The 22,234-nt window shown below is 38.2% G+C and overlaps 1 protein-coding gene across 2 annotated transcripts in view; it reads right to left on the bottom strand.

Moving 5' to 3' along the window:
• The window catches only part of LAMA2 (laminin subunit alpha 2), a 484,581-nt gene that overhangs the window by 44,927 nt on the left and 417,420 nt on the right, over nucleotides 1-22,234 (bottom strand). For both annotated transcript variants that reach the window (XM_059700294.1, XM_059700292.1), the window contains exons 45-51: nucleotides 20,927-21,081; nucleotides 14,886-15,029; nucleotides 13,578-13,711; nucleotides 11,112-11,271; nucleotides 8,167-8,291; nucleotides 3,057-3,219; nucleotides 2,258-2,402 (exon numbers count right to left, since the gene is read on the bottom strand). In XM_059700294.1, coding sequence (XP_059556277.1) covers nucleotides 2,258-2,402; nucleotides 3,057-3,219; nucleotides 8,167-8,291; nucleotides 11,112-11,271; nucleotides 13,578-13,711; nucleotides 14,886-15,029; nucleotides 20,927-21,081 — 1,026 coding nt within the window. The remainder of the gene's footprint in view (nucleotides 1-2,257; nucleotides 2,403-3,056; nucleotides 3,220-8,166; nucleotides 8,292-11,111; nucleotides 11,272-13,577; nucleotides 13,712-14,885; nucleotides 15,030-20,926; nucleotides 21,082-22,234) is intronic.

Below are 22,234 nucleotides of genomic sequence, written 5' to 3'. Positions count from 1 at the left end.
TATTCCCCTCCAGAGCCCTCTGCCCTTGCAGATTCCTGGGCTGTTTTCAACAAGCCAAAAGTAGTTTCTCAAAGCTCAAGGAAGGCTGAAACTGAGACAGAAAAAACCTCAAGCGAGGTGAAAGCAGGGAAGTCACACCAGGAGGCTTCCTGCCGGAGTCACTCCCTCGCTCCCCTTGCAGAGCGAACAAAAAGTTTAACTGCCCAGTGGCCCCCCAGTAACCCTTTCGTGGGAGACACGGATGATAATCCATGGAAGGGGATATATCAATCCTTGTGTAGCCAGAGGGATAGAGCAAAGAAGTCCTTAGGGCTAGAGACCCCTGGACTCTTTCCTGTGAATGTTAACCCCACAGCTTCAGCAAATGCCATCAGATCTGCGTCTTGAACCTGGTCTCCGGAGTCGGGCATGCTTCGTTAGGACTCCGTCGGCCTCACCCCCGCGGGACCCCCTGCCTCAATTCTTGATATTCTTTTTTTTTTTTTTTCACTTAGCCTTCACATTGAGTATATCACCCAGCTCCTCAATTTTAAAATGCTTAATATCTTTCAACTCCACTCTTCCTTCTCCATTCTCACAGTTTTATTCTCCTCATTCTTCACCCATTTGACTGCAGACTGCAGCAGCTGAACTTGTCACAAACCTACCTGTTGAGTTGCTGCTAAAGAAACTACTAAAGCACAAATCTGATGGTGGGATGGTATAGACACCCTTGATTAGAACAGTAGTTCCCTGTAGCTTTCAGGGTAAACTTGAAACTCATGAGCTTATTTCATAAGGCCTTTAGTGAACCAGCTCTGTATCTCTCTTGCCCCATCTGGTAATTTTATGTCCACATCCATCTGGTCAGCCTGTGGATTTACGTATAGTTACTAAAGCATTTCCCAAACTGTGCTCAGTAGGCTAGTAGTGTAAGAATGGAAGGATTTTGGTGATCAAAGAAGTTTGGGAAATGTTGGGCCAGAGTTAAATATTCTTCTTAACTATTGTGCAGAGCCTCTAACATGCGACCTTGCTGTGTCTCTCTTACATGGAGCAATGTATTCAGCCGTATTCCAATTTATTTGGTGCACAACCAGTTTTTATCCAAACTGGGGAGTTCCTCCAGGCCTTCACGTTCCAAGGAAAAGCAGTTGGAAAATGACGTATCATGTATTATGCTCTGTGAGGCACTCCCTACTTTTACTTCTCTGAAATGTCAAAGGTGCTTTTTATCTAGCAAATCCTCAACTCAGGGAGCTGACCTCTCTGTTGGACTTAAATGTCTCTCTCTTCTGAGATTCCTTGCCTGCCTATCTCTACACAGCTATCAGCTTTCTTTCCTCTAACCATCGATCTGCTTGTCTTTCACCCCATTAGACTACAAGCTCTCTGAAGTTAAGAACCAGTCATAGACTTCATTTAGTTCCTGCATAGTACCTAGGAGATGCTTGGCAGGTATTTGTTAAATGCAGGAATGAAGGATGACGCGACGTTAAACCTAAATTTCCATGAAATGTCATATTGGCATGGTCACAATTAATTAGGGCTAATTAGATAAACAGAAGTATCACAGTTTCATTTGCAGATATTAGTCATGCTATAGTACACAGAATTGGGGAAATTATACTTAAGCAACAACAGCACCACACTAAGACCTAATAGACTTGGATTTCTGTCTTGGTTGGGAGATCATATATATATATATACATACTTGTGACATTTGAATCTATGTTTCCTTTTCTGTAACACCAGAAAAAAAAATACCTGCTGATATGAACCAATTAGATAAACTTTGTGAATGTGTTTTTAAAATATCTTGGAACCATAAAAATATTACATCATTCTTAAACATTTATTTTCACACACAAATTGTTGGCATTTTTAACAAAGAACCAGTAGCTGTGCTCTAACAACCCCTAGAAATTCTACCTGTGGGCCATTCTAAAGCAAAATCTTGGCAAAATAAGAAGAAAAGAAAATCACACAACCTTTTAAAACCTACTGCAGGATATAATTTTACAATCGTAAGACAGTTTTATTCTTTCAAATTAAGCTCTCAGTTTCAAAAGAAAATGACAGAGAGCCATTTAGTTCTTCAATCAGTCCTGTCTAACCTAAACCACTATAATCTAAGCCAAAGAAATTACTGTATCAATTTTTCACAGAATTGGTGAGTACCTAAAATTACAGACAGGGTCTTCCTCATGATTAGGCCCCCGAGAGCTTTGGAGAACATGATTAAGGCTCACAGTGCATTATTACTATAGAAACTCACCTTGTTTTTGGATTCTTGAGAGGGTGAATGATTTCCATTTCCCATCATTATGGTTTTGATTGCTGACAACGGAAGCCATTCCTGAACCCAGATCGTAGCTGACTTTAATGTGCCCGTCAGTGAGCTCTACACTCATGAAATCTTTCTATTAATAGAGTGAAAATACGACAGTGATTAGATACACAGAGAAATATGTGGTTGTCACTTTCTTTGTGGGGTTGATAATAGGGTCTTATGGCTAAATTACTGAAAGTATTGATCTATAATTGAACTCCATTTTGAAAATAGAATTGATGTTACCATTTTGCGAATATTTGTGGCTGTGATGTCATGATGCAAATGGTCACAACCAAATTATTGGTATATATATATCCTTTTATGACAGGAGTATAAGGTGGGTTCCTTTAAAAACATATTAAGCAAACAAAAAGGTATGTGTATTCTCTGAAAGAATTTACTAAGAAATATTGACCTGGAAAAAATACAACTTAGGTCTCTAGAAGACTAAGGAAGAAGTTTTTCTGATTCATAATTTCATACTGGGTAATACTGGGTGCTTCTCTTAAAGGATTATATGGGGAGTTATATTAGAAATAAATAATATTTAGATTATACCTATAATTAAAGTTACCAATAAAAATAAATAAGCGCATCACTCACTCTTGGCTATCACACAGCCATCACAGACTCCTTTGAACAATAATTAATACTTTAACAATAATTAACGATTGTATTGGAATACTAGGGAAAAGAAACAAGACATTTTCAGTCATGGAAGATGAGCTGTGCATATCTTTACCAGGTCTTTTGTGGCAAGGTACATCAGGAGAGCACTTGAAGAAAATGTTCTGAACTTGAACATGACCGTGGAGATGTTGGGGTACCAGCGAATGGGTCGGCTGACCATTGCATAGCCTTCTCCGTCAAACTGAATAGTCCCCTCGCTATCTTCTACCTGAGGACTGAAGAAAGAGAGTTCACATGAATCAGAAACTGTCTACTTGGTTCATCAGTATTCAATATGTCAAGCTGTCTTCTGAGACTCAACTGTAACCTGTTGAAGGCAGGAACCATATCAAATATACGGTATCTTCTATACTTCCACATCTCTCCATCCCCACTGCCATCATCTTAGACTAAGTTCCACCATCACTTACCTGGACTTCATTACATATTTAGTAACTAGGCTACTGATGTTTTAAATGTTTTACATTTTGTTAAAGTACATAGTGGATGATTATATTAGTACTTAAGTATGTCAGTGGTGTGAACTAGTGGTGTTTTTTGGATGGGCTAAGAATGCATTATTAGTCCTAACCAGTTTGGCTCAGTGGATAGAGCGTCAGCCTGTGGACTCAAAGGTCCCAGGTTAGATTCTGGTCAAGGGCATGTTCCTTGGTTGCGGGCACATACCCAGTAGGGAATGTGCAGGAGGCAGCTAATCGATGTTTCTCTCTCATTGATGTTTCTAACTCTCTGTCCCTCTCCCTTCCTCTCTGTAAAAAAATCAATAAAATATATAAAAAAAGAATGTATCATTACATTTCTAATATATATAACATAACAAGAAGGGGGTTTGATGATATGGGTGAAGGCAGTCAAATAGTACAAACTTAGAGTTGTAAGAAAAAACAATAACAGAATGGAATATAGGTCCCTGCTTTCTGAATAGGGTTTTCTGGGACAGATCACATGTAGGCTGTGTTGTGGGCACAGTACTCCTGAACTTATTGTCCTCAGCTGTGTGAGTATACTTTGCATTCAGCTGCCTTTACTTGGTGGTGCAGACATTAATATACTGGAAAGAACTGTGTATGAACCTATGTGACTTCTACCCCTTTACGAAATCATTTTCCCATTTGCTAATCCTCTATGGGTGAATTCACATTTATGAAGCAAGTGATATAATAGAACAGATTTTACTCACTCTTTTCTACAAACACATTGTCTTTCCAGCCTTCCCACTTTGTTCTCACTCATCCCTGGGACTAAAATGCTCTTCACAGCCTATCTGCCATCTCTTCTTTTGGACTCGTATTCTATGTCAAGGCCCATGTCAAATGTCACCTCCTCCATGAAGCAGATCTTAATGCTCTTAATACTACAATTATTAACACCATGTGAATAACTGTAGTATACTCAGAGTGCACTCTTTAAAAGGAATATTTATTATGTTTCATATTTTGACTATTTTAGTATTTATCTTTTCCTTTCTTCTTGGTTATAAGTTTCTTAATGGCTAGAACTGGGCCGTATTCATCTTACATCAGGAAGTTGTAAATGTAAATGTCTGTAACCTGAAAAAAAACCCTGCTCATATGTGCAGAAGCACTATTATATTTGTATTAATTCACCTAATACTTTGTATACTGAAGGCAAGGAAATCTTTGCAGAATTGACAATTAGTGATGTTATCTTGATACATGATATGCACTGCTGAATAGACATTTAAATGCTTTGGATGTTTTGTTGATAAATAGGCTTTCGAAAATCCTACTGATAAATTTACCAATGAAATGTTTAGAGAATCTTGGTGTTGATTTGTTAGTAGCAGAATATTAACATGGATTTCATTGTCTTTGTTGTATTGAAAGGAATGTATAGGCAACATTCCACATTAGATTTTATTGAAGGTTATTGACCAAACCACTTTAACTATAAATAGGTTAGGCTTTCAAACTGTCCTCAAATGCGGCGTTGACAATTCTTTAAGGACGAGAATAAATGAGACATTGTAAGTGAAAACTTTTAGAGAGAGAATTTTGTGGGGGGTTACTTTCTTCTCTGAAACTCCAGAGATGCTGAGAAAAATATGTGAAGTGCACCCTGCCACATTAATGGGGGACTTGGGTCCTGGCACATACCTCTTAAATAAAAAATAAAAAATGCAAACTCCTTAGCATCTACTGATTTTAGAGTTGCTGTGTGTGTATATTAAGCTTCCATGTACTTAATTTAATATAATTAAAACTGATATAGGCTCAGTTGATTAGTGGTCTCTAAGTTATTTATGCTGAGAAATCCTCCACTGCTAGCTAATTATTGTATATCCTCAATTCAGATTTATCTAAGAATATTTATTCTGTATATGTGCTTTGTTTGCTTGTTAAGTATTTTAAAATGCCTACATCCTAACCTCTTCCTTATAATTGATGATGTGTTTTGTGGCACTTTCTCCTGGCTTATCTTGGCCCCTTCTTCTCCTTTCCACTTAAGCAGAATCTTTAAGGCCCCTGGGTTTCCACTTGAAATACTTACAAAACCTCATGTGTTATTTGATAAATCCTACAGGAGCTAAAACTTGCACTAGGAGTCTATATTTTGGTAGAAACATAAATGGCGTAAATCCCGGCTTTGTGAGGCATGAAGCTTAATTAGTTTGAGGAAAAGCTCTCTTTAAGAAAAAAGAATTTAGGATTATAAGATGGCTACAGAGTAGGTGGAAACGACATTCACCTCCTTCAAGTGCCAAACTGATTTACAGCTAAATTATAGAGCAATCAACCTGTATAACCAACTGAAGGACAGCTGGACATGAATATTATAACTAATGTTTTACAGAAGAAGCCACGTAGAGACTGGTAAGAAGGATGGAGAAGCAGAGAGGGCTGGCCCCAGCACCTACGTGTGGTGGCTGAGAAGCCAAGGGATAAGTCCCTGCTATAAAAGTCCCTCCTAAGGAGTGTGGGGTCTCAACCCATGTCAGGTCCCTAACACAGAGCCCCAAAGTCAGGAAAAGGATCCCGCATAGCATCTGGCATTTGAAAATCTGCGGGACACTGTCCACCTGGAAGAGGAGGGGCCCTGCTAAAAACCCAGGTATTCTCTTAAAGGGCCAATACACAGGATCTTGCAATCAGACACTCACCCAGGGCTCCAGTAGAGGGAAGTTCACTCAGGGCATGTGGGAGTCATAAAGAAAAGATCTAGGGGGTGTGGCCCCAAGGAGCGATCTGGAGGGTCAGACACTGAGGTCCCTGTGCTGAGTCCCTATCCCACACCACCTTCAGATGCCATCTTCCTGGGGCCAGCACTCCTATTCTTACAGCACCAGCCTGGGGTGGGCACTAACCCAGACCTCCAGCTACTGGCGACACTACCCTGCCAAGCTCAAGTCCTGCAGAAAGGTCTGTTGGCTGCACCCAACAGGGACCTTTGTTTGTTGTTTTTCTGGCGAAGCTCTTGGAGGGCACTCTCGATGATCTGGATGACGTGGAATAGAACAGAAAGCCCAGGAATAAACCCATGCCTTTAGGTCAATTAAGATTTGACAAAGGAAGCAAGACCACACAGTGGAGTAAAGAGTCTATTCAATAAACGGTGTTGAGAAAATTGGGCCAATACAAGCCAAATAATGAAACTAGAGCACCATCTTACACCATACACAAGAATAAACGCAAAATGGATTAAAGACTTAAATATAAGCCATGAAACCATAAAAGTCCTAGAAGAAACATGGGCAATAAAATCTCAGGTATTTCTCATAGCAATCTTTTTTTGGATATATCTCTTTGGGAAAGGAAAACAAAAGAAAATTAAGCTATTTCAAGCTAAAAAGCTTTTGCACAGCAAAGGAAACCATCAACAAAATGAAAAGACAGCCCACTCAATAGGAGAACATACTTACAAATAATATACCTAATAAGGGGTTAAAAAACTTTAACAACAAGTCTCAACACCAAGAAAACAAACAACCCAATTAAAAATAGACACTTCTCCAAAATGGACATGTAGATGGCCAAGAGACACATGAAAAGATTATTAATCATCAGAAAGTGTTTGTGAGCTGTGGTAGGAATGCAGATTGGTATAGTCATTATGGGAAGCAGCATGGAGTAACCTCAAAAAATTAAAAAAGGCACTGCTTTATGACCCAGCGATTCCACTTCTTCGAATATATCAGAAGAAACATGAACCACTAATTTGAAAGAATATATACACCTACATTCATTGCAGCATTATTTACAAGAGCCAAGATGTGGAAGCAGCCCAAGTGTCCATCAGTAGATAATTGGATAAAAAAAGCTGTATAAATGGGATACATTTATACAATGGAATAATACTTGGCTATAAAAATGAAGACAATCTTGCCTTTTTGATAGTGTGGATGGACCTGGAGAGCATTATGCTAAGTGAAATAAGCCAGCCAGAGAAAGACAAATACCATATGATTTCACTCATATGTGGAATCTAATGAACAACATGTATTAACAAACAAAATAGAAACAGATTCATGGATAAAAAAGGACAGACTCATGGCTATCAAAGGGGAGGCGGGTTTGGGGGCTGGGTAAAAAGGGTGAAGGGATTAAGCAAAGAAAATAAAAGAGACATGGACAAAAGTTTGATGTTTACCAGAGGGAAAGGGAGTGAGGGTGGGGAGATGTAGTAAAAGGCATAGAGGGATAAATGGTGGCAGAAAGAGACTTGACTTTGGGTGGTGAGTGCACGATGCAATATGCAGATGACGTGTTATAGAGTTGTACGCTGGAAACCTATGTGGTTTATTAACCAATGTCACCCCAATAAATGCAATAAAAAATAAAATAAAGAAAAAGGAAAAAACATTATAATACACGATAGCCACAGAAATGAAAAAGCTCCTGACATGAAGGGAGGTTGGAGTGGAAAGATATAATTGTCTTAATTGATTGAGGTTAAAATACGTGACTTTTGTAAATTTTACAGAAACATATGACCACGTCAAAGTACTGCTAGAACACCTCCCTGGGCCTTGCAAAGTGCCTGCACAAATTGGGGAAGGGACTTGAACTTTCATTAGCATCGCGGTAACTCCACCTCTGCACATGACCACTGTGAGCCTGTTCTATCTCATCCACATGAGAATAGAATCATGCACAATACAATGGAAGCTTCTGTGACCCTCAGGCCAGACCATCACCACTCACCTGACAGTACACCCTTTGCAGTCACCTTCTATTTCTCGGAAATTCCACAACCCTATAGGTTTGCCGTCAAAGTATGTTTCTCCCATACAGCCAGTGAATGTAATCACGCGTACGGCATCAGCCTTCTGCAGAGAGAAATATGTTTGTTAGAATTTAGAATTTTACTAAAAATCCTCGAGTACCTGTAAGATTTATTAGCAGCAGAATCTGGAATAGTTATTATCCATCCTTTCTGATACTCTTAGTTATGCACATATTCACCTTTTAATCATATTATATTTCTGGTTACTTTGTGCTACATCAGTTTAACACCATTGGTAAATAAACACTTCCTGGCTTCTGACTTGAGGTGAGCTACTTATCTTCTTTGTGATTCTATTGTTTTGTCTCTAACATGGGATTATTAGGAGAATTAAATTAGATAATGTACTATGGTACCACATACAGTGACTGGCACAGAGAAGGTATTTCATAAATGTTAGTGTTCTCACGCCACTAAGAAGATTTCTTCTAGAGATCATGAGAAGGGCCATATATTAACTACATATGAATCACCCTATGACAGTGCTGTCCCAATTTTTCATTTCCTATTACATCCAAGCAGGTTTCCAGGGCAGGGGACTGAAGGAAAGAGTAAATTTATAAGAGAAGGGAGTGTGTTGGCACTGTTTGCTGGTGTAGGTGCTCAATAAATATTTGTGGAAGGACAACCTGGTGTCTTCACATTGGAACATAACATAGTCCCAAAGAAGGGGAATAACAGGGTCCATGCTAGAGAACCTTGCTGTAATCGAAACACCTGTTTGTTTTGACAGTGATTTATTACACAGAAATACTATATTCTGGTGCCTCTAACTTTACAAACTCTTTGTCCAAACAAATCCACATTTATTTAAATAATCTGGGCTGAGGGGAGGAGGAGTGAATTGACATGTTTGGGTGTTAGAACAAATGTAGGAAGATGGTCACTGAATAGTTAAAATTTGTAGTGACAATTTAGGTTAAACTCATGAACATACACATCTTCCTATTGAAGAAGGTGCACTGACAGGTAGAAAGATGCTGATCAGAGCCGACGGCATTTGTGGGCCAGAAAGTCCTTGGGATTCTCCGTCGTCAGTCAGAGCTCTCTTCATTTTCCAGAGGTTGATTATTCTACTTGTGGATGCTCCTTGCTTTTTGCTTTGCCTTCTTGCATCCTAAGAAGAGCCTATATTTTCCTGCCACTGTGAATTTTCATCAGCATGTTGATTTAGCTACTGGTTTTCAGCTTTCAGTTCATATTGTGGTGTGGCAGTTTCCTTGAGACTCGGCCAAAATCATTACGATTTTTTATAGATTTTATTTGCCTGTTTTATTGTCCCCTGAGATTGTTCTAAGAAAGTTGCTTTGTTCCAGTGATCTCGGATAATCATAAAAATTATTTAAGGTGAGACCATCATGCCTTAGGCATTAGTCATAAATGGTATGCACGTACTCTCACTATTCACTGTGGTCATGAAACACGGTGATTAGGAGTGGAGACACTTGCAAACCTGTATTTAATGGCAGCTCTGTCACTAACTGATGTGTGACCCTGGTCATGTCATTGAACTTCTCTCTCACTTAGATTCCTTAACTCTGAGAAGGACATTACTTACCTTTTGGGGTTGTTGTGAAAAATAAGTTAATGCATGTAAATGACTTAGGATATTACTGCGCACATAGTAAGGACTATATAAATGTTCTAAATTTTACTAGAGGGCCAATGCATGAAACTCGTGCAGCCCTGACTTTGTCCGGAAGGTCGTCCGGAAGGACATTCGGAAGGTCATTTGGCTGTCTGGTCTAATTAGCATATTATACTTTTGTTATTATAGATTATTAATATGCAGGCAAAGTAGATATTCGTGTCTCCCTTTTCTAGTTGAGACATCTGAAGCCTCAAGGATTAAGTGACTTGCCCAAAGGTCATATTTTAGTAAATGGTAGAGCAGGGGATCTAATCGGGACTGGCTTTCAAAATTCATGGCTTTCATACTGCTCTGTGCTACCCCGATATTTATCTTTCTGGAGAGAAGAGAAAGTTGGCACTATGACCATATATTACTATGTACCATATATATTTATATGCAGTTCTAAGACATGAGAATGATTTTAGTGTGCAGCTGTGGAATCAATTACAATGCTGGAGAGTCACATCTCATACACAAAGCAAATAAAACAACCTCACTCCATAAGAAAGTTGATTTCTCATAAATTTGGGGTAACCCTGGCTTTTCACATTTTCTGACTAATCTCATCCCAGGATGACTCTGTCAAGCCCAGGATTAACTGTTATATTTGGTTGTGCTCTTACATCTCACCCACAGGTCGCTTTCCAGCACCTAATTCCACTTAATCAGCACGAGCTTCTTTAAAATGCAGGCACTCTGCAATTTCAAATGCTCAAGGACCTGCCATGGAGCAATTATGAATATTAAGTGCGTTGCTCTATAAGAATGAGGAGAAGAGCAACTTGAAAACTTTTAAAATTGGATCATGATTTGAAAGCTTACAACTCCCGTGGTATTTCCCAAGGTATTCATAAATCTTTTAATTAGATGTGAGTTTGAACCTTATAGCACTTTATATTAAGAAATCACAAGTTGATTTGGAAAATAAAGTGCCTTTAAAAATCACTTTGATTTTGAGGCAACTAAAACAAGAATATTCAAAAATTGATGCCACAGATTAGGGCAAAACCACAACTGTTTAAGTAAATATATAAACAAATTTAAAATATTATCTTTCCTTACTGAATATTGGAAGAAGATAATTCTTAACATAAATTCTTGTTTTCAAAAATACAAATTTAGTAAAACTGACTGAGTTTTTGCTGAGTTTTATGGTGCTTCTCCCGAAGTAATCATGTCAGGAGTTGTCCACAAAGATGAGGTAAACAGGATGGGGAAGAAACACATTACCTTCAATTTCCCAGTCAAGCCACCAACGAAGAGCATTGCATTTGCATCCACGTCTAGAATTGTGTACCCTGGAGGAGATGCTGAATGGTATGTACTGGGCACAATGCTGGCTTTGGGTCCATCCAGGGCCCTCACAGAAATGCTTCCATTTCTCCCAGTTCTTCCAGGGCACGTGTTGAAAGGAAGTGGGAGGAAATACAGGACATTAATCATGTATCACCTCTCTGGTAGCTTCAGATTGAAAAGGTATAAAATGTCAAGACTTGTTTTGGAATATTTAAGAGATAACTGGGTATTTAGCTTCAAAAGTGCCAGGTTCATTAAATTGAAATCAAAACCCAGAGTCTGATCTTTGCTAGATGTTTGCTGTCAGAGTCAGCCAGGACCAGTGAGAAACAGCCCATCATTCTGTGGGTGTCCATTAATATGAAGTGACACAGCAGCAATTAGCTGATGAAATTGCTATTGGTTAAATAAAAAGCCTTTTCCTATGCATTTACAAAACAGTTTGCTATTTACTGACACATACTACTTAAACAAGTTTATAGTACTTCCTTTCGCATTTTGTCTAATTTAACTCCTGAATAATCCAACCTTCTGCATTATAAACTGCATAATTTCTCCTAAAATCCCTTATTATATCTTGGGCCCAGATTTGCTGAAGTAGTCTTCCTGGAACCGGGCATCTTTACTGTTTGGCATACCATCTTAATGTGTATTGTATAATATCTAGTCTTCAGCATTGTGTATACAAATCGTATAAAAGACCTCCACTTTTCAATTCAATTAGTATGGTTTTGAAAGCTATTATTATTGTATTTGATTTTCTTTCTTTTTTTTAAGTGGTTGATTTCCATAAATTGTTAAATATGAAAATCTGGTCTCTTCTCTGAGACAAGCTGTCATAACAAAACTTTTGTGTCATATTTCTCTCCCTGCTGTCTCATTTTGGTAATCTTTTTATCTTTGAGGGTGCAGTATTAACTGAAACACATGGAAACAATAAAATGACTTTATCAAATAAGATTCTTCTTTAACAGAATATATCTCTTCTAATAAAAGAACTGTACTTTATGAAAACATATTCTTAAGTTTTTGAAGTACTTAATTCCCCCGACCCCCCAGCATCACATATGGAAACATATCTGTTGCTCTCTCTCTCTCTCTCTCTCTCTCTCTCTCTCTCACACACAGTTCTACTGAAAATCATGCAAAGAAACTGAAGATCTTGCTTCTCATTAAACTTTCTCTTTTTTTAAAAAAATTATTTTTATCTTGGAGAGGAAGGGAGAAGGAGAGAGAGACAGAAACATCAATGATGAGAGAGAATCATTGATTGTTGCCTCCTGCATGCCCCACACTGGGGATGGAGCCCACAACCTGGGCATGTGCCCTGACCAGGAATCGAACAATGACCTCCTGATTCATAGGTTGACGTTCAACCATTGAGCCACACTGGTCGGGCTCATTAAGCTTCCTCCAGATTGTTGATCAATTTTATCTGTAGACCTACGCCCTTAACAATACTCTCTTAACTATTAGCTATTTTAGTGTAGTAGACAGTTAGAAATTAGGAAAATAAGAGAAATTGAGGGGGGAGTATAGGGGATAGGAATGGTTTCTCTAAGGAATCTTTACAGTGCTAGAAGTTAATTGAATTAAAGATTCATCCCTAACCGGTTTGGCTCAGTCGATAGAGTGTTGGCCTGCGGACTGTAAGGTCCTAGTTAGATTTCGGTCAAGGACATGTACCTTGGTTGCGGGCACATCCCCAGTAGGAGGTGTGCAGGAGGCAGCTGATTGATGTTTCTCTCTCATAGATGTTTCTAACTCTCTATCCTTCTCCCTTCCTCTCTGTAAAGAACCAATACAATATATTTAAAACAATTAAAGCTTCAAAGATTGAATTAATCAATTTCCTGTTACTTCCCATTTTGAGTAGTGTGGACCTGACATATATTCACGCCAGCGTTTAGAGACTGCACATGCTGGTAGGCAAGGCTGCTATGTAGAGTAGAAGAGGAATTGTGCACATTTGAGACAGGCACTGAAGGCAGCTCTTATGTGCTGGCTTGTTCTGAATAAGGCCAAATCTCAGCACTCTTCAGGTGTGGTGGTATGACGCCAAACAATGTAAACTCAAAATTCCTATGGGACAGCCAGGTAAGGGGGCCAAAATAAATGGTCACTCTGGTCAATATCTTGACGGTTTGTCAGATCTTAATAGGCACTACGAAGATGCCAATTTGCACACATGTTTACATATACACCTAATATTAAAATTTGTGGTTATATTGTGTGTATATACACAAATCTATACATACATACAAATTTATACATACTATACATAGTATGCATAAAAATTTGTATACATACCTTCTTGAAAGGAAAATAAGAGTCTTCTTATAAACTGAGAAACTACTCCAAAATCCTGTAATTTATTTTAATCTTTATTGAGTTAGTTACCTTGATGCCTCAATACGGTACCAATAGGAGTCATCAATAGTCAAATCTGGATACTCCACACGTCCAACTCCAGATCCAACATCCCACAGGAAGCTTACTTTGCCTTTACGCATTTCTATAGCCAGAAAGTCAATCTAGTTCAGAGAAACACAAACAGAGTACCTATCAATATAAAATACCTAATAAGAGGAGGCCAGCAGAGTTCTCCTTAACAGGTGCCATGTCGGTATCGGTCAGTGGTCGGCAAACTCATTAGTCAACAGAGCCAAATATCAACAGTACAACGATTGAAATTGCTTTTGAGAGCCAAATTTTTTAAACTTAAACTATATAGGTAGGTACATTGTTAATAACTTAATTAGGGTACTCCTAAGGCTTAGGAAGAGCCACACTCAAGGTGCCAAAGAGCCTCATGTGGCTCACGAGCCGCAGTTTGCCGACCACGGGTATAGGTGAAATAATTAGAAGCCATGTGAATAAATTTCCCAATTAATATGAACTATTATTATGTATGGTTAAACAATATTTTATTATTGTATCTTTAGAGCAACACAACTGTCCATACTGCTGAGGTATATGTGTTAATTTAATCAACTCTAGCTAGGACTAATTTTGAGACAAAATCTTTTCTTACTCTGATACTTGTGGAAGAGGTAAAGGAAAATATTCATAATTCATTGTTTTCTTCAAGAGCACTGATATTTTTGAAGGATCAGCTATGATTTTCTACTCAAGGTGACCTCAAACTTCTCACTTGAATTCCAAGTATTGACTTATGAGATGTGTGGGCTGTTGAAAAGTCATGTTCATTTTAGAAGGTCCCCATGCATGCACAGCCAAGTAGTTAAAAAAGAAAATGAAAGGAATTAGAAGTTTCTGGTGAGCTTCTGAAGAAACTCAGTATGAATCGGAAAATTTTTCATTGGCCAAAAATTAGTATACAAATTGCCATTTTCATTGACTATGAAGGTTCATTGTAATTTCTCAGAGAAAAGTAAAAAACAACAAAAAAGTGCTTTATTCCTATTAGTCTTTCTTCTTAAATAACTAGATCTGAAAATATAATTCAAAATAAATGCTTCTTACACTCATAAAAGCACATGTGCCTAAGTGCTGTAAAAAGTTTTCTTCATTTCATTTGCCTTCCAACTTTGTGTGGTAAGATTCTGAGGTTTTCAAGACTGAAAGGCTACATTACATAATTTTGGGACCATGTTACTGGGTTCCATACATTTCCCGAACTACCAGGACTAACCTCTGACTGTACATATATATAGTAAGCCAAGACATGCTGAACATTGGACTTACAAATTTGGCACTTCCAAGATAAAAAAGGAGGTTGTCAGCAACAGGTGTCTTTACGTTGACAATGATATTATTGTAGCTTCCTTTCTTGATTTCTGGCTTGTATGTTCGAATGCAGTCACCTCCCGAAGACACAGATACTTTGATCTTTAAGAAAAACAAGGTACAAAGAACCAAGACTAAATCTCTCAGAAAGTGTAAAGAGCTCCCAAACAACCGCAAAGACATCATCACCATCTCTTCTTTGAAGTTATTTTTCTATTATCAAATGCTTTCATTAAATGCCCATATGCAGACACTATTATACTCATTAATGAGGGCCGAGAAAAGCAGCTTTCCACCAGCATTTTGACAATAAGCCGCTCACAGTCACATGTTTTGTTAGCACACTACTGGTTTTTGAAGCCTGCCAACTAACGAATCTTACCTTCATACTTTATTCCTTTAGGAACATTTTCAAAAGGTGGTTTTACATGAAGCTAATGGTAATATCTTTATTAAGGTTGTTAAATGAAATTTTGCAATTCAAATTTCAGCAGTTTTGGTATCCCTTCAAATAGGAAACCATTTTTCTTTGATTTTTCAAGAGGAAATTATCTACTCTCCCATGTTCTTACAGTTGAAAGAGGCCAAATAGATTTTGTTCTAGATGTGCTAACAGTACGGGGAATACTAATCATTCCACTCAGAACATACCTTTCAGAACAAATTATATCTTTTTATTAAGTTTCCAGGAAACGAAACAGAAATAATTTCCAGTGGCTATCATTGCTAATATATTTAACAGCTCCTTTTTCTTTTGACTAGTCCTTTAAAAATTACTATAAATTGCTAGGAAAGGAATGCCTATGCGAATAGAAGTGACACAGCTCACACCAATTTTTATTTTCCTTTTGGGAACCTTCCTTCAATCGCAAGTAACACTAGTTGATGATCTGATTTAATTTCCTTTGGTTCAGGTGCACCACCAAAGGGGCACTTTCAGGGCAGCGAGGGCGCCGCTTGGGCTCAGAGAGCAGCTGTTACGGTGTTGGTGAAAGTGCTCAGAGTAGGAGGCAGTGACGGGGAAGCTGATTCAAACACCCGCCTTCCGGAAGCCTCTTGGTCTCACCAGCAGTGAGTTTCCATTTTCTCATTCCCTCTAGCACTTTGTGCTACTCATATAGTTTTCACAGTGGAAGAAAGCCAACGAGCATTATTGTTACCATCATGAAAGGGCTGTGCAGACTCCAGCCAAGATAGCTGAGCTGCCAAACCAGTCTCCATATCATGGTGACACAAGGAGGTGTCTTCAAGGGTCCAATTAGGCTGTGGGTGTAGGCAGCAATGGGACTCCTTCCCAAGGGTGGTATAGACTACACTGAAGAGGTGCTGGACTCAACATTGGTTGGATTTAGAAGAGAAAGCTAAGGAGGAGATGGGTTGTGACAAATCTGTAAATTCATATATGTTTGAGAACTTCTGGGGATAAGGCAGACGTGTTGCATCTATAGACCATGCCTGAGTCGTGAGTTCATATACTGCTTCCTCACCTAATCTGCTATCCAGATTGCATCTCCAAGTGGAGGAGATCTTGCGTTCGAAAGAAACGGGAGCTCTCCCTAATGGAGCCCCGTGTGGTGGCCTGGGGCTGGAATAATCCAGGAAGCCTCCTGTTCAGCCTGCTTTCCTAGTCCTTGTCTTCCCCCGAGGGTAGGGCCCAGTCAGCTAACTGAGGGTACTGAATTTCCATTCTGAAGTCCATTCTGGTCCCCAGAGTATTTGGTCTGTGCTCTGGAGAAGATAATCTTTCTGTTTGTGTGGATTTCAGCCAGGAAGTTAGCTCTTTGTTCCACAAATGGTGGAATTTCCCTTCTACCTAAAGTGCTAGAATAGGGGAATAAAAATATAAATTGTTGCCCTGGCCAGTTTGGCTCAGTGGATAGAGCGTCGGCCTGTGGCCCGGGTTCAATTCCAGTCAAGGGCGTACACCCAGGTTACAGGCTTGATCCCCAGTATGGGGTATGCAGGAGTCAGGTGATCAATGATTCTTTCTCATCATTAATGTTTCTATCTCTCTGTCCCTCTCCCTTTCTCTCTGAAACCAATAAAAATATATTTTAAAAATATATAAATTGTCAAAAAACAGAACCAGGAAATGTACAACTTTTCTTCTAGGTGTTAATGCTATAAAACAGATGTGCCTCGGAAGTTGTCAGAGGATGTTACATGAGAGAGGAGCAGCTATACAAAGGGCTACCCAAGGGCTTGGAGATAAAAAGGAAGTAAAGCAAGAGAAAGAGACTGTAGTAGAGGTCGGGAAGGGGAAATGCAGTCTTCAGATGTCTTCGTGTTTAAGAAAAACTATAGGAGATTGTGAGTTTTTAGGAATTTATAGCAAGTGAACCCAAACCATCATCAGAGAAGAGCTTGGCACTGGGCAAATTGGATATCTGAGGCAGGCTGTAAGTGTCACTGACATCATGAGATCAAAGAGAAGACATCCAGGTCTGGCAGGGATTCATGAACAGAGCAGATCGACCTCTTTCTAGCAGGATTCATATCCAGAGAGGCTGGGGTAGTCATCAAGGGTAACTATGTGTGCAGTTTATTTTTTCTTTATTTCATACCAATATATGCTTTTTTAAACTTATGGCTAGTTTAATCGTAAGTAACTAATTCTGTTGAAAGACCACAGTATTATACTCCTCCTTGGTTACTGTTAAGAGAAGAAATGACTGACTGTGGGTGGAATACATGTCCATTTGGGTAACAGGTAGAGTGTCTGCCCTTGCTTAGGTACACCTGGTAGAAACGATAGGGGATTACATGATCGGGGTGTTTGAAAGGGAGCGACCAAAGTGCAGGAGACAAAGCACCAGGATCTAACTGAGCTGATGAAACCCCATCTAGGAAGGAAGTCTAGGAAGGCAGCCATTTTCAAGCTAAGGGTATTGAACAGCACAAGGAGTTACAATTAATCTACTGTCTAGCACACTTTACATATCTAAAACATATGATTGGATGTTGTTATACCAAATATGCCAGCAGTTAATCTTGTAAAGTAACCTATTGGTCAACTCTTTATATTCATATGCAAAATCCCCTGGATTTCTGTTTTCTGGCTTATGGTTTTGAATATATGCTCAGTACCTGAAAAATTCAGGCAGCTCAAACTGTTGGTAACCAGTCTATAGCTACTAATTTCTCATTTAAACATTTTGTGTTTTTCTTTATAATTACAGATATTTATTTTAACTAACTTAAAATAGGCAGTTCTAAGTACAGCATTTATAAGTTTCACTAGATGAAATCTCTAGGATATATCCCTCATAAAAGGAAAGAGATTTCTGAAACACAAATATCCTCTCAAGATATTTGGTTCTATCACCTGTTGTTATTTCTAATATGAATCTTCAGTAAGACTTCTAAACAAAAGTCACTAAGCATGAGGTATCTCTAAAGCACAGTATTTACCAATTTATCATCATGAACTCAGTCCAACATTATTGGAGATCCCATTATTATATCTACTGGATTTTCATTGCATTTTTCATCCAGCAACTAGGTCATTCATTTAAAAAGACTCCTAGCCACTCAATTTCAAAGTCAGCAAAGCAAAACAAACAAACAAACAAACAAGCAAACAAAAAACTACTTTAAAATAAATGTCTTTGATTTCTTGGTCACATTGAGTATGTGTTAGAGCCACATCCAGACACTCGTGCCTGATTACAAATATTACAAATCAGGCAAATGTCATCTTCAATTTGCATAAAACTCACTTGAAAAAAAATTTGGCTGCTTACATATTTCTAACATCTTTGAGAAAGTAAGGCAATCTGTTGTAATTTCAATTTCTAAAAGTGATTGAGAATTTCCTTAGAAGGCATAGGCAATGGTCACTTTTTATGGAATTACTTTTATACCTGTCTTTCATTTTGTATCTGAAGACAGGTCTTATGTATTTACATGCCAGAATTTTATCTTTTTCCCCAGGGGGGTGGGTGGTGATGTGGGAAAGTTCTCATAACTGATAAATATCTGGGTATATTTCAAAATTTCTTTAAAATGAAGATACAGTAAAAATGTTCAGATTTTACCACCTGATAACTAAGCAGAATATGTAGCTAAGTGTGATTCACAATAGAACATGTACTATTATTGCCTCTTCAAACTTAATATTGACAAATATAGGAGTGGTATGTCAGTCTCTTGCTTTCTCCTGACACTGACACAGTTGGGTTTTGTACAAAACTTGCTTCCTTCTTTTTAGTTTCTCTCATCTATATCACAAACTACTCTCAGGTTCATATTCAAAATGTTCAGCTCTGATTATGCTACATTTTATAATTAAGAACTTTCAACTTCTCATCAGTGAGGTTTATTTCAACTGCAGCTAAATGAAACTGCTTAACTTACTATTCAGGGCCTGATAACGTTGGCCTTTACTGACATTTCCAGTTTAAAGTTCACTTTATCAATAATCTTGGCAAACCAGACTACTCTTTCATAAAATAACCCTGAAACTTTCTTCTCTCTCTGCCTTGACTCAAGCAATTCCCTTTTCTCGGAATGCTGTCTTCCCTCCTCCCTCCCCTCGCTCCCATGTCCAGGACTATCCCACTTAAAGGCCTGGCTCAGATCCCTCACTTCAGGAAATCTGGCCCTTATTAGAGGTGATCTTTCCTTTCAGAACTTTATAGCACTTCCATTGCTCATACAGTGTAGCACAACATCTGCATTATCTTAGAGAGTCATTTGTGTACATGTCTTATTTCTTCTATTATAGTATAAACTTGGTGCATTCCTCATTCATCTTTGAGTACCTCATAGCAAGTAGCCTTGAACAAAGGAGATGGTTTTTCTACATTGGCTCAATTTTAGATAAAACTTTAAATCTTGTAGTAAGATCTGATTTATGTTCACCTAGTGCTCTGCATGTACAATGATCACCTGTCATCATACTGCCTGCATGGTTTTCATATTGGAGCTCAATAAATGTCTTCTCAACCCTACCCACTTTTTTTCCCCTCTGAGCTTATGTACATCATCTTCACTAATCTTTTTTTTTTTTGGGGGGGGGGGTCGTCATTTTCTAAGTTTCTCTTCAGTCAGTTATGAGTTCCTTTTTAAAGAACACATTGAATTTATTGTCTTGGCCTTCTTTAGAGGCATTAGATAAGTCTAAAGCAGGAAAACGAATATATTGTCACTGGGTTTTATATTCTAGGCCACTACTAAAAAATATAAATTGATGGATTAACAAAGGTCATTTCTGGTTATTGAAAGTTGTTGAGAAAACAAAATTTTTGAGATGGAAAACTTGGGTCTCTACAAAGATTTGAGTTTAAACCTGGCAACATGAAAATTTGTTTTTTCCTTTCTATTTCTAAAACCATCGTGGGATAAGTTTTCTCGGCTAGAGAGGTTCATATTGGCATTAACAATTCTGTCCTTGCTCATTAGGATGCTATGTTCTAGAAAGTTCTGCTTCTATCCTAATTGTCTTCTAGTTGTCAAAAAAGACCAACATTTTGAGACCAGCTAGGTATTTCCTATTCTTACTCCAAAATAAAAGAGAAACAATAAAAATTGTTTGTAATAAAAAGTTTTTGTTGTTGCTTATACTCAGACAAAAGAAAATATAGAAAATAATGGTTCCTCTTTGTTATTGCTTCCTATAACCTTATTAATTCTTTCCTGCTACAACCCCACTGATTGGCTTTTTCTGCTTTAATCAAGAGCAAGTCACTTTCATCCACCCTTTTTTTGGTATACAAAAATAAGGTTTCCATTCTTGCAATTTGTATTACTCCATTTAAATAATAAGAAATGTCAGAATTTCAATTTATAAAACAATTAGTAATGATTACCCTTCTCAAGGAATCTCTTGAAGTTTATGAAAAACAAAACAAAATATTTAACCTCCCCCCAAAATAACTTCAAGTTAAAGAAAAAGAACCAAAGATCATTTAACAGGACACATAGGGGGAAAATATTCCTTCTGGAAATAATACCAACTATACCACCAGTTACTGATACTGTAAACAAAAACAGCTTACAGAATTGGCTTGCTTCCGGGCTTGGTTTATCAGTTCCTTTATCTCAGAGATGTTTTTCTTCAGGTTATCCTCAAGTTCCTTGATGGGCTTGAGTTTATCAATCAGTCGATCAGCCTCTTGTTCCAGATTTTTCACTGTGGCATCTGCATCTGCAACTGCACAGAACAAGATTAGCACATATTACACATGTACACACAGACACATACACACATGCAAACATTCACACATGCGAAAACACACACATGCACACATACAGACACAAGTGCACGCGTGCACACATGCACACAGAGCCAAATGAAAATGGCAGTATGCTTAACTAAAGAATTAAAAGAATTTAATCTTATTCACATGACAGAAGCTAGGCCACAACTGTTGAAGCAGCTTGTGATGGCAAAAGGGAATATTTCAGTTGGACTCAAGCAGGCCAGAGGGGCTGTTAGAGAAGGAGGCCAACAATGGCTTTGAGATTAAAGGGAAAGATAGCACTGAAGGTTGAGAATATAATAAACTTAATTTGATGTTTAATTCCAGCTTCAGCCAAAAAGCTAACCTTTACAAAATAGAATTTTAGTCATAGAATCAGGGTAATCAAAGTGTCTTTAAAATGTCACCTAAATCTGCCCAAGCCAGGCCTCTATTTAAATCAGGCTTGTCACAAAAAATTGGTTTTCTTTTTTTCTCTCACTGTCTTTATTTGCACATCTGAAATAGAGAAGCTATCAAAATGTCTTCTGGAAACCCTTCAGTGTTGAACAACCCTTAGACTAAAGGCCTATTTTAGACTTTAATTAAATCATGCTGCAGTTCATTTTCATTTCGAAGAACAGTTGATTACCCCTGCTCCCTCTGTTACACTGAACCATATTAAACTGCCATTGTTGTAGGTTAAAAAAAAAAGGTTGGATAGTGACGATTTCAAAAGGGGTATAACCCCCAAATAACTGAAGGTTTTTTCACTGATCGGTAGACATCCAGCATGTGCTTTTCATAGGAGGGCAAATGACACATGGAAAACCAATTATTCTATCTGTAGGATGCTGGCAGTCTTATCCAAACTGTATCATTTGTTATTTGATGGAGCATGTGCTGGTCTGTTTTCTGTCAGGGAGACCTTGATGAAAAAGTGAGACTGCTTAAGGTCCAAGGCTATATGCTCTGCTTTACTACAAATGATCTGCTCTCTGGCTGACATTGCACCACTGGGAACGAATCCTCAGAAATTAATCAAATGTGCTCAAAAGGAAGGAAATTGTTATTTTAAAACTAGGTTTAAACTAAGTATTTTGAACTCCTGGCCATAACTATGAG

This window comes from Myotis daubentonii, chromosome 6 (genome assembly GCF_963259705.1).
Source record: "Myotis daubentonii chromosome 6, mMyoDau2.1, whole genome shotgun sequence".
NCBI classification, from domain to species: Eukaryota; Metazoa; Chordata; class Mammalia; order Chiroptera; family Vespertilionidae; genus Myotis; species Myotis daubentonii.
This window is presented reverse-complemented; position numbering and strand designations above follow the sequence as displayed.